This window comes from Poromitra crassiceps (assembly GCF_964638095.1).
Source record: "Poromitra crassiceps genome assembly, chromosome: 4".
NCBI classification, from domain to species: Eukaryota; Metazoa; Chordata; class Actinopteri; order Beryciformes; family Melamphaidae; genus Poromitra; species Poromitra crassiceps.
Genome location: NC_139626.1, coordinates 65,785,429 through 65,798,974, shown reverse-complemented (window position 1 = coordinate 65,798,974; position 13,546 = coordinate 65,785,429). Strand labels below are relative to the sequence as shown.

The window sequence follows — 13,546 nt, the reverse complement described above, 5'->3', positions numbered from 1 at the left end:
TTTTCACTTATCTGCCTGACTGACTCTGTTTCTTGAAATATCGTCCAGATCTGAAATCAATAAGATACAAAAAATCTATAAGGAACAACTACAGGGTTTCATTGTCAAAACGCTATACAGTATATCCATTTTATAAAAAACAAAACAAAACAAAAAACACATAAAACCTGAAGTTCATTGTTCAGTACTGTACCTTTAACATATATTTTTTATATTATCCAGTCTGCAGTTTATTCATTCATTTTCCCAAGCAAACCCTCCCCAGGGTACCTGCTGTCCATCCAAAAGCAGCAGAATTAGTTTAGTAATGTGTGATTTTGTGCTGTTAATGTTTTTGTCAGATTAGACGTCACTTGTTCATTTTGAAGCCAAACTCTTCAAGCTGAGGAAGAATCACATGCTGTACGAACAGATCAGAGACAGGTTTGTAAGAAAAGATGGCTTAAAGGGAGAGCTCACCCAAAATCAAAAATACATCTTTTTCTTCTTACCTCTAGTTCTATTAGTGCTATCTACATCTGGATCGTTTTGATGTTGGCGCTAGCAGCAGCAGCTAGCTATCAGCTAGTGGGTGTAGTTCGGCCTAAAGAAAACAGTTCCTATATGAAATTGCTCACAAGAAGGTCTGTGAAATATCTTGAGTAACCGGGTCATGATTTCTGGAAAGAGACATTGCTGTTGAGTTTTTCAAATGTATTTATTTATTTATTTGCGGTGCTTTGAGGACCACGCCGCGTGCCGTCCAGTTCCACTGTATTGGAGAGAAGACAGACATCTCTACAGCCAATATCTCCAAAACTCAGCAAACTCACAAAACCATCTAGAATGATGGATAAATGGCACTACAGGTGAGAGGAAACATTATGTATTTTTGATTTGGGGGTGAACTGTCCCTTTAATTAGTCTCTGACGCCCGACACGTTTCACATCACACACTGAGGTTTGACAGCTTTCAGGGGCGGAGACTCACGAGACGCCACACGTCAGTGACCACGCCCACTTTCACCACGCCCACTTTCACTTCAAGTATGTAAGAACAAGAGAAAACGCCAACATTGCAGTTGAGGAGTGTGTGTGTGTGTGTCTGTGTGTGTGTGTTGTCCTCAGCAGACTTGTCTCCTCATTGGTTGGGCTCCACACAGCGGCCGTCGGCGGCGTCCGGACAGCGGCAGGAGAAGCCTCCGAGGCGCGGTAGACAGAGGTGAGAGCAGCCGCCATTGTTGGAACAATAGTTAAAACCTGTCAGAGAAGAAGAGAAAGTCACATTAATGTAGTTAAAACCTGACAGAGAAGAAGAGAAAGTCACATTAATGTAGTTAAAACCTGACAGAGAAGAAGAGAAAGTCACATTAATGTAGTTAAAACCTGACAGAGAAGAAGAGAGAGTCACATTAATGTAGTTAGAACCTGACAGAGAAGAAGAGTCACATTAATGTAGTTACAACCTGACAGAGAAGAAGAGAGAGTCACATTAATGTAGTTAAAACCTGACAGAGAAGAAGAGAGAGTCACATTAATGTAGTTAAAACCTGACAGAGAAGAAGAGAGAATCACATTAATGTAGTTAAAACCTGTCAGAGAAGAAGAGAGAGTCACATTAATGTAGTTAAAACCTGTCAGAGAAGAAGAGAAAGTCACATTAATGTAGTTAAAACCTGACAGAGAAGAAGAGAAAGTCACATTAATGTAGTTAAAACCTGACAGAGAAGAAGAGTCACATGTAGTTAAAACCTGACAGAGAAGAAGAGAGTCACATTAATGTAGTTAAAACCTGACAGAGAAGAAGAGAGAGTCACATTAATGTAGTTAAAACCTGTCAGAGAAGAAGAGAGAGTCACATTAATGTAGTTAAAACCTGTCAGAGAAGAAGAGAAAGTCACATTAATGTAGTTAAAACCTGACAGAGAAGAAGAGAGAGTCACATTAATGTAGTTAAAACCTGTCAGAGAAGAAGAGAAAGTCACATTAATGTAGTTAAAACCTGACAGAGAAGAAGAGAAAGTCACATTAATGTAGTTAAAACCTGACAGAGAAGAAGAGAAAGTCACATTAATGTAGTTAAAACCTGACAGAGAAGAAGAGAGAGTCACATTAATGTAGTTAGAACCTGTCAGAGAAGAAGAGAGAGTCACATTAATGTAGTTAAAACCTGTCAGAGAAGAAGAGAGAGTCACATTAATGTAGTTAAAACCTGACAGAGAAGAAGAGAGAATCACATTAATGTAGTTAAAACCTGTCAGAGAAGAAGAGAGAGTCACATTAATGTAGTTAAAACCTGTCAGAGAAGAAGAGAAAGTCACATTAATGTAGTTAAAACCTGACAGAGAAGAAGAGAAAGTCACATTAATGTAGTTAAAACCTGACAGAGAAGAAGAGAAAGTCACATTAATGTAGTTAAAACCTGACAGAGAAGAAGAGAGAGTCACATTAATGTAGTTAGAACCTGACAGAGAAGAAGAGTCACATTAATGTAGTTACAACCTGACAGAGAAGAAGAGAGAGTCACATTAATGTAGTTAAAACCTGACAGAGAAGAAGAGAGAGTCACATTAATGTAGTTAAAACCTGACAGAGAAGAAGAGAGAATCACATTAATGTAGTTAAAACCTGTCAGAGAAGAAGAGAGAGTCACATTAATGTAGTTAAAACCTGTCAGAGAAGAAGAGAAAGTCACATTAATGTAGTTAAAACCTGACAGAGAAGAAGAGAAAGTCACATTAATGTAGTTAAAACCTGACAGAGAAGAAGAGAAAGTCACATTAATGTAGTTAAAACCTGACAGAGAAGAAGAGAGAGTCACATTAATGTAGTTAGAACCTGACAGAGAAGAAGAGTCACATTAATGTAGTTACAACCTGACAGAGAAGAAGAGAGAGTCACATTAATGTAGTTAAAACCTGACAGAGAAGAAGAGTCACATTAATGTAGTTACAACCTGACAGAGAAGAAGAGAGAGTCACATTAATGTAGTTAAAACCTGACAGAGAAGAAGAGTCACATTAATGTAGTTACAACCTGACAGAGAAGAAGAGAGGAGTCACATTAATGTAGTTAAAACCTGACAGAGAAGAAGAGTCACATTAATGTAGTTAAAACCTGACAGAGAAGAAGAGTCACATTAATGTAGTTAAAACCTGACAGAGAAGAAGAGAGTCACATTAATGTAGTTAAAACCTGACAGAGAAGAAGAGAGAGTCACATTAATGTAGTTAAAACCTGTCAGAGAAGAAGAGAGAGTCACATTAATGTAGTTAAAACCTGTCAGAGAAGAAGAGAAAGTCACATTAATGTAGTTAAAACCTGACAGAGAAGAAGAGAGAGTCACATTAATGTAGTTACAACCTGACAGAGAAGAAGAGAGAGTCACATTAATGTAGTTAAAACCTGTCAGCATCTTATTTTTACTTATCAACTCCAACATACGTAAATGGCGGAAGCAGGTGTAACTCTGTCTTTAGGTAGATCTGCCATTTTTTGTTCCCCTGCGGCAGTGTTGGGCACTGATTACTAAAAAAGTAATATATTACATATTACTCGTTACTATTTTCAAAAGTAATATTATTACTTTACTTATTACTCCATGCCAAAAGTAATTTGTTAGATACTCGTTATATTACTTTTCCGTTACATTCCACACAAATGGCAATAGGCCATTTTCACTGCAGCGATTTTGTGTCTAAAAGGCAGGAGGTAACACAGGTGCACCAAGATGTTAATTAGGGCTTCCAACTTCCAGTCCATTTAGGTGTTCCAGTGCTGGAGCCCTAATTAGTTAGTTGGTTGCACCTGTGTATACTCTGTCTTCTAGACACAAATGGCCGTTGTGAAAAAGGCCCATGGCGTTTTTCTCATCAAAATGCAGACTTTGCGGGGCGAATGTGTGAACTAGGTCTATTATGTGCCGTTCCATTTAAACCAATCGCTTTGCCAGAGCACAGCTTCCTACAGAGATGCTTGATGAAGAGCACACCTGGCTCAAAGTGATGACAAGATGCAATCTTTTAAACAGCTTCTGTTTTATAGAATGCAGTATGCACTGCCAATGCAAACTCAATACGTATAGGCTACATCTTTGCTTAACAAGTTTGTGTCACAGATAACGTTAGCTCTGCAACATTAACATTAACCTGACAATAATAACAGCAATGTTTGATGTCCACCAGCTTGTGAGTTTTTACATTATCTCTGTATTTTAACAGTTTTCCGGTTTCTGTTGTGCTGTCCTCTCGTCTCGTAACGTTAACGTTAGGAAGTTTGAGCTTGTGTTTTTCACAGAGGAAAGAGTGTTAGTAGCCTACCTGTCCTGGACACCGTTTACATTTGACTTTGATGTTCAATGTGTCACCTTTCTTCCCGACAAAAACAAAGTCATGGGAATATATCCAGCCACGGATTTTCCTCCTTGGCTCAGCAGGGCAGAGAGGGAGGTGTGCTGCCTGCCTGTTGGTGCTCTTAATGTGCTCTGCGGTGACGTCACCTTGTTTTGGGAGCGTTAAAAGCCATGCTGCTTGTGATCAGTGAATGCCGACTGCGTGTCGTTTTGCAGCGCAGCGGCATCACAGAATGGACTCAACAAAAGATGTAACGACTAACGAGTTGTTTTATCTTGAAGTAACTGTAATATTATTACTTATATTCTATAGTAATTCGTTACACTACTCGTTACTTGGAAAAAGTAATATTATTACAGTAACGAGTAACTAGTAACTCGTTACTTCCCAACAGTGCCCTGCGGTGCCCTGTAGGCGTCGGCACACAGTACATTCAGATATTATCCTCCTTGCCGTTGCACTTGCAGATGGTATCCAATATTTTTGTCTTAATCTGGATAGCATACAGTATGATTTTGTCCGCTATGACCAACTTGTTGATGGATATTTCTGAGTAGGTTTTTGGAGACATGGTGATTCTTTGGAACAATAGTTGGATGCTTTACTTCTACTGGCATTGTCGTTTTCTTCAATTGTCCTCCAACTCGTAAAAGTTCATTCTCAATCAATGGATCCAGCTTGTATAATGAGCTCTTCCTTTTCAAAGGATTTCCTGTTTGTAGAAGTTCCAGCTCTTCTGAGCAAGCTTGTTTTTGGCAAAAGCCCAAGATTGATGTTTCTGCCTTTTCTAGGTCGTCTTTAGAGAGAGACAACTGTCTTTTAGTGTCCTTCAAGGTTTTCATTTCCTTTTCAATCAAATGTAGCTGCTTATCCTTGTCCATTCCCTGTGCTTGCACGGATGTGAGAATTCCCTTTCTTTTCCTGCTTAGTTGTAATAACAGGTCTTTCAAACGTAGAAACCAAGCTACTGCTCTTTTCAAGTTTCTCCAGTCTGAGTAGTAGTGAAGAAGTTTGCTTGTTGCTTCAAGCTCCATATGGACAATTGTGTTCACACTAATCTTTTCCTTCTTTACTTCAGGATCGTCATGATCATCTGCGCTGATCAAGCTAAGTTTGTCAGGAAGATCTGGCCATTTGAGCCATGTTTTACACTTCAAGAAATAATCATCTGATAACCCACGAGAAGCATGATCTGCTGGGTTCTGTTTGGTTCTGTTTCTTGAGGGCATCTGGAATTTCTTCATCCCATCCGTAATTGAGTTTACACAACTCCTGCAGAACGAGCTTTGCAGTAAAGACAAACGGGGAAAGAAATCCCTATGGGTCATATACAGAACTTACTGTAGAGAGTATGCCTCTCGTCTTGTGACTGACTGAGATTTCAGAGCGACTTGAAATTTGAAGACATCATCTTCCACATGCCATTGAATTCCCAATGCTCTCTCAATGGGAAGGCTTTTTTCTGACTCCAAATCCAGATTGTCTGCCTCTTTGGCTCTTTCACTTTCAGGGATTGAAGCCAACACAGCTCTGCTGTTAGTTATCCATTTGGTTAAGTTGAATCCTCCTTTCGCACATACATTTTTCAGTTCCTTGCACAGTGACACAGCATCTTCCTCTGTTTTAACAGATTTTAGACAATCGTCAACATAAAAGCTTCTCTTGACTTGTCACTGCACAATGAGGATGACTACCTAAGTAAACTTGCTTTTATACACTCTTTTATGCAGGATAATCCTTGTACTTGTGTTTATGTCGTAGGCGACTGGAATGCTGACATAACAGATAAAAGCTCCCTATTTGCCAAGCACCTGGTTCACCTTTGTGAGGACAGTGATCTCATAATATCCAGCCAAGTGCTCTTACCAGCTGACAGCTATACTTATATTAGTGAAGCCTGGCACACTACATCCTGGCTAGATCACTGTGTCACCACGGCCGATGCTCATGCCAATATCCACTCTATGGAGATTGTATATGAAGCATGAGTGACCACATTCCTTTTACTTTTTATATTGAGGTGGACAGTCTCCCAGAGTTGAGTCGGGAGAGCAATGACGGCTCTAGAGCTAAAGTAGACTGGTCAAAACTCTCAGATGATGATATCAGGTCGTATGGTGAAAGAACTGATGCTCTTCTGAACAATGTGTTTTTGCCTTATGATCCTATTATGTGTTCTGATCTTAATTGTAAGAACAAAGCTCACCATATTGCTCTTTGCGCTATGTATGAGACTATAGCTGAAACCATCTGTAATGCCAGTACTTGCTTTACATATGCAAATAGGGCAAAAAGTAAGCCGGGTAAACCAGGTTGGCAGAAACATGTAGCTCCTCATCATGCTGCAGCCAGGGAAGCTTACAGTGAGTGGGTTCAGGCAGGCAGGCCCAGGCAGGGACCTTCTCTGGACTACAAAAAGTTCACACATGCCAGATACAAATCAGCCATCAGCTACGTTGACATGAACAACTTATTAGAGCAGACTCTATGGCAGATAAGCTCCTTAGCTGTAATGTAACTGGGTTCTGGAAGGAGGTGAAGGCCTTGAACCGGGGAAGCGTATCCCTGCCTTGTTCAGTTGAGGGAGTAACTGGATCTGAAAACATAGCGGCGTTGTGGAGGCAGCTAGGGCTGGGCGATATGATGATATATTTCGTCTGGACGATAGAAAATGTATTTCGTCTGATATGATGCTCTATCGTTTATATCGTTGTGTTGCAAATCACACTCTTTATGGCAATATTGTCCGTCATTTGGATGACGCTGTGCTTTCTTCATTCTGTTTTATTTTTTACTCACGTCCACAGTCCACACACGCACCAGACTCTGTGTCAACAAGCCCCTTGCGTCCCTTTATAAGTGGTGACACAAATCAGCCGGTGAGTAGGCTAAAGAGCAGGGAGATGTTACCTCCACTCCATCCGCCTAGTCTACCCAGGCATTTGCGCTGTGTTAAGTCCACGTTTGATCCATATTTGCGTGTGTCCTCCTAACGTTAAACCTGGCAAAACATCTCCTCCCATCCTCTCATCATCCCAAAGAAATCCAGTGAGGGCCGACAACAAAACGTCTATCATTAGCTTTAGCTTTTAGCTTTCCCTGGGTGAGTTGTGTTGGTTGGAGTGCGTTTTATTCTTCTTCTACTGAACATGTAGGTATTTTGACGTTGACTAAAGAAATACTGCCGCCTAGTGGCCGCTTTTAGATATGATTCCAGATTAGTGCTTAAATCAAACGCATCAATAGCAAATGCTAGTGTCCTCTTTGAAAATCGAACTGGTGGTGTGGTTCAGTTTGTGTTTCATTCTACTGCCCTGCAACTAATTATTATTATTTGTGTTGTAAAGAATAGCCATGCTTATCTGTATTCTGAATGCATGTATCCTTTGTGAGGTTTGACAACATTTTAACTGGTTTAACTGCTACATAAATAAATGGCCATGTGGTCATTTTATATAAATAGAATTTACAGAAAATATGCTATATCGTGATATATATCGGTATCGGCAGAGATGGGAAAAGTACTGACATTCTGTACTTGAGTAGAAGTACAGTTACTTGTGTAAAAAACTACTCTGGTAAAAGTAGAAGTACTGATTAACTTATTTTACTCAAGTAAAAGTAAAAAAGTACAGGCTCTGAAATGTACCCAACGAGTAAAAGTAAAAGTATTTTTACTGTATCTTTCTGAATGGCTGAACCTCACATCATAGAATATAATTTGAGGATAAATTATATCAAATGTTTTACACATCTTAAAACTCTACTTTAAATAGTGTGCTATGGTTTTTCCACACAAAACCCCCCCCATTAAAATCATATCTAGTCCTCCCTCATTAATATTTCCATGATATATGAATGTGCAAATAGTTAGACAAGTTTAACTGCTGGATACAAGGTGTCCCTTACAAAGTGCAGTATCACTGATATGATACTGATACCTAATGGATAAGGAACTGAATGTCCACAGGTTGATCACATTCACAAATTCAAGGTTTATTATTAAGACAGAACTGTCTGTGGTGTTAGAACACCACCATATTCCATATTAGCTGAATGTTGACAGTGCACAAACTGAATATATGTGTTAGAACAACACCATAAGGGGCCATGCACGCAGGGAGCGGTTATTTAAAAAAGAACGCTTTGAAAAGCCAGATTATTGGCAACTCTGGAAGCAGCGAGATGAAAATCTTCCTCTCCTGGGAGAGGAGGTGGGAGGAGTGAAGAGGAGCAGGGCGCTTTTCCTGTTAAACTTTCCTCAGCTTTCAGCGCCCAGAGCGATGCGCTAAAAAAACCACCACCAGCTTTTAAACGCGATGAAATACTTCTTGAAAGAGATGCGCGCTAAGCGCGTACTTATAGAGAATGAATTGCAAAAAGAGGAGCGCTAATAAGTGCTGGCTGTCTGCACGGCCCCTAATGTCTGCGTGTGTCTCCCGGTGTCTCCCCTCAGAGAAAATCCGTGTTTCTCTTCCTTGTGCTTCTTTGTCCACGCCCCGGAGGAGTGCCAAGTCATACTATTGGCGGAGCTGGAATGAGCTTTTATCAGCAGCGCTGGGAAACTCGTCTATTACTTCTGCTCCGTTCTCCCGTTTCTACTCGTTTTTAAATTACATTCTCGTGCATTTAAACAAAAGTAACTAACCTGTTTTGAAAATGTACACAAGTAAAAGTACAGATACTTGTGTTAAAATGTAACGAGTAAAAGTAAAAAGTTGTCAGAAAATTAAATACTCAAGTAAAGTACAGATACTCGAAAAATCTACTTAAGTACAGTAACGAAGTATTTGTACTTCGTTACTTCCCATCTCAGAGTTTTCCTTTCATTCCTTCCTCCGTAAAAACAAACTGTGTTACCGGTGGACATGTTATGTAAATCGGTGTATCCCCCACTCCCGTGTAACATCGGTAACACCGACTACCGCGGCAAGCCTACCCAGCCCCCCCTCTCACTTAACCTTGCGTCACCAGGCTTTCTCTCACTCGTAGTTAGGGGTCCTCCGATCAATCGGAATCGGCAGATTTTGATGCACATTTACAACAGCAGTAACTGTGTCAACTGTAATAAAAACAGGACTAATAATAGTAATAGGGGTGGTGGGTCTCTTCCCACTGGAGTCAGGATGGAGGTCATGGAGGGTCCATTCTGTGTCCCCGTCCATGATGTTCTAAAAGGACAGAGTTCACAGTCACACTAGATTCTTTTCACTGGAAACAGTAAGAAACAAACAGAAAGAATAGTCCTCTGAAGCTGTAACACACTCCATGCTGCAGGCACACTTCTGACCTCGGATGTTTTTCCTCCTCAGGCTTTGAGAAGCCGTCGGCCATCCAGCAGAGAGCCATCAAACAGATCATCAAAGGCAGAGACGTCATCGCTCAGTAAGCTCTCCTCTCATCTCCTCTCCTCCTTTCCTTTCCTCTCCTCATCTCCTCTCCTCTCTTCTAGGGATGAGCACGAGTACTCGTTGATAGCGTTGTCACGATTAGAGATGTACAGTAACGGTATGAAAATTTCACATCATGATTATCGTGACCAAAATTATCACCGTTATCGTATTATCACGGTTTGTTAAAATGTGCTGAAAATGTTCAAAAAGTACGAATACACTCACAGAAATCATTTCACTAAGTTTTATATTGAAAACTCAGACCCAAAAAGGATTGATACACTCACTGAAATCATTTCTCCAAGGCATCTGGGAGACGGTTGCCGGTTGGTTGATGATGGACAGTATTTACCATGTTTTTCAAAGCACTGTAATCACTGTAACATGGTTTTAATGATAATGAAAATTTGAAGCGGAATTTTAGCACGTTATCATTAAAACCGGTTATCGTTACATCCCTAGTCACGATACTAGCATTTCAACTTTGATATCTCCATGACTGAGTTTAGGCTATTCCCCATGCCAACACGTTTTAAGCCACATTATTTCTCATCAAGGCAATGTTGACGAAATATTGGCTCATATTTGTGTCCACAAATGCAGATAGGAGCGTGCATGTTGTCTGTGTTTCAATAACGATGAGTGATGCGTCCTAAGCTTGCCCAGAATGATGTATGACGTGCTGAACAAATAGGCTATAGTCTAGACATATTCCCGCTGCAGTCGATCTCTGAGAAGAATACTAGAGGAATAAATGCATTCAAAACATCTAATTTGATCCAGGATTGTAGCCTGTTCTGTACCTTTCCTCTCCAGTATAGGCAGCAGCACTGCCCTCAAAACCAGAGCTTCTCCCCATGTTTAGGCAGTGATGAAGTGGTTTGAGCCATGTCTAGCAGAGTAACTGTGGGGATAGTTTGTCCTGATTCTATGGTTATGATCCACAGCTCATGTTTAGCAGAGGGTTCTCTGAGCTGCTTCTTTCTCTTTCACACACACACACACACACACACACACACACACACACACACACATACACACACAGTGTCTTAGCTGTCTCTCTGTGTGTGCAGGTCTCAGTCTGGAACAGGAAAGACTGCCACGTTCTGCGTCTCTGTGCTGCAGTGCCTTGACATCCAGGTGAGTTTACCTGTTTAATGTCTGGACATCCAGGTGAGTTTACTAGGGACGAGCATTTCTAACAAAAACGCTATTTGAAATTCACTGGGCCAAAGTCGACTTTTCGTTGAAATTCGCCCACCCGAAAAAAAAGTCAACAGTCATATGGTCTCCCCTGATTCTAAGTATAGTTGAATTGCTTGGTTTGACCAAGTAAGACAACTTTTAGAAGCATTTTGCACAAGGTCTATGGAGAAATGAATGGCGAATGAAATCCCATGGAGAGGGAGAGGGTGTGTCTTTGGCACGCTATTGACGTTCATAGACCCATAGCTACGTTAGCTTAGGCCTAAAAAAAATAAAGTTCGGTTCCGGTTTCCGACCGACCCTGTCAATTTACGTGCGACCCAATTTATTTTATGAGCATGTTGATTTGACGGTGGCGCTATGGCTGGCTCACACTACAGGATTTTAGTGTGAGCTGTTTGCAGATCCAATCTTAAACCTCCCGATCTGCTCACAGCCTCATCGGGGCCGTCCCGATCATATCAAACATGTTTGATATTTAGGACTGAAAATCTGCGCGAATACATCATTCTGCTGCTGCGCCAGACTCCCGTCATTATCGTTAATTGACGCAGCTCATTTGATGCGCTGCACTGCAGCACGCATCAGATAGGCTACCGAATACCAACAGCACAGAACCATGAGGATTTGGGGGAAAATGTCACTAATTTATATCACAATGAATGACCAATGAATAAAAAGTTGTTATATCGCAGTTTTGAGTTCCTGCCAGTCAGAGGCTGTAATCTCCTACCTGTCTATCAGCCAGGCAGTGTGGGGGGGAAAAGGCATTGCTGCTGCGGGAAGCAATCCAGTCTATCCAAACTTTTGCCGATCTCATGACATGCAGCAGGGGAATATATTTTGGTAGCCCATGTGTTTGTGTTCTCACTTGTACAGACAATAGAGTCGCGTTGTTTACACGCATGCTAACTACCGTGAGATTCATTTGTTTGGCGAGACGTGCATGAAAATGAGGAAAAGAGAGAGGTGAGGTGGGGGCGGAGCGCTTTGGTCACTGCTGGAACCCCAAAAACGAGTATGGCCGGGCGTCAAGGTGATTATCCTGCCGATAATCTTAATAATATCCTGTAGTGCATGGTGCGCCACATTTACAAATCTTGTAGTGTGTGCATGTTTGAGATTCTAGGGGAGATAAACGATAATGACGGGAGGCTTGCACAGCAGCAGGATGATGTAGGCTATTCACGCAGATTTTCAGTCCTAAATATCAAACATGTTTGATATGAAAGCATTCATATTGACTTAAATATTTTGTTCATATAAAAACGTGTGTAGAGCACAGTGGTAGAGTACATGTAAACTATGTTATGAAAAAAAGTATCCATCGCTGCTGTAATTTTAAGGAAAATAAAAATATATATATATTTCCTATCTATCCCTTGCTGCCACTGGGAAAAAAAATAAAAAAATAAAATAAAATAAATTCCCTACCAACCCATCACCGAAATGACAACCAACAGGAACCAAACTTATTTTTTTTTTAGGCCCTAGCTTGCCGAACGAAGCAGAGATGGCCCATGGAACAGTAGACAGAATATCAGAATATATCAACTGTAAGCTGAACTACAGTTCTTAAGCATCTTCCTATTCTTATCTCAGATGCATTCTGTCACTCTCCTCCACGTCCTCCCGGCCATCCAATGAGGAGCTACAGTAGCTAGACTGTCCAACAACAGTCTGGACACACCACATTTCTCTTTACTTTGACTATTTTCCACACTTTACAATAACAACAAAGACCGAAAACTCTGAAATAACACAAACTGAATTCTGCAGCAAACAAACAAATCCAAACTATCTTATTTTATTATTATTAACTGTCTTGATGAAAAGACAAAGGATTTGGAAAGAAAATTATACATGATCAGTTTGATTTGAGTTTATATTTGACTCAAGCTCATTTCAAGCATTTGACTTTGGAAATACTGTGGCTTACACAATCCACACACACACACTCCCCCTCTTAATTGCTGTCATGTCTGCAGGTGAGGGAGACCCAGGCGTTGATCCTCGCCCCGACCAGAGAGCTGGCCGGACAGATCCAGAAGGTAGCCCCACCCACACGCCTCACCCAGCCAATCGCATGCCTCACCCAGCCAATCACACGCCTCACCCAGCCAATCACACGTCTCAACCAGCCAATCACACGCCTCACTTACTCATTTACTGAGCTGTGTCTGTTCTGGTTGGTTAGGTTATGTGTGTTTTGTGTGCATTTGCGTGTGTGTGTAGGTGCTCCTGGCTCTGGGGGACTACATGAGTGTTCAGTGTCACTCGTGCATCGGGGGGACCAATGTGGGCGAGGACATCAGGAAGCTGGACTACGGCCAGCACGTGGTGGCCGGGACGCCCGGCCGGGTGTTCGGTGAGTCACACATCTATCTATCTATCTATCTATCTATCTATCTATCTATCTATCTATCTATCTATCTATCTATCTATCTATTAATCTAATCTATCTATCTATCTATCTTATCTTATCCATCTTATCTATCTATCTATCTATCTATCTACTGTATCTTATCTTATCTATCTTATCTATCTTATCTATCTATCTATCTATCTATCTATCTATCTATCTATCTATCTATCTATCTATCTATCTATCCATCC

General features: G+C 40.9%; 2 protein-coding genes across 2 annotated transcripts in view; both read left to right on the top strand.

Moving 5' to 3' along the window:
* Positions 1-13,546, top strand: part of LOC310775420 (NACHT, LRR and PYD domains-containing protein 3-like) — an 888,839-nt gene that overhangs the window by 616,027 nt on the left and 259,266 nt on the right. The gene's annotated exons all lie outside the window — the stretch shown is intronic.
* LOC310774939 (eukaryotic initiation factor 4A-III-like) overlaps positions 1-13,546 on the top strand; it is a gene marked incomplete at its 5' end in the record, with an annotated part of 39,724 nt that overhangs the window by 14,038 nt on the left and 12,140 nt on the right. Inside the window, 5 exons of the mRNA XM_083635029.1 lie at positions 1,143-1,201; positions 9,644-9,716; positions 10,798-10,864; positions 12,919-12,981; positions 13,166-13,298. Of these exons, the coding sequence (XP_083491155.1) occupies positions 1,143-1,201; positions 9,644-9,716; positions 10,798-10,864; positions 12,919-12,981; positions 13,166-13,298 (395 nt within the window). The remainder of the gene's footprint in view (positions 1-1,142; positions 1,202-9,643; positions 9,717-10,797; positions 10,865-12,918; positions 12,982-13,165; positions 13,299-13,546) is intronic.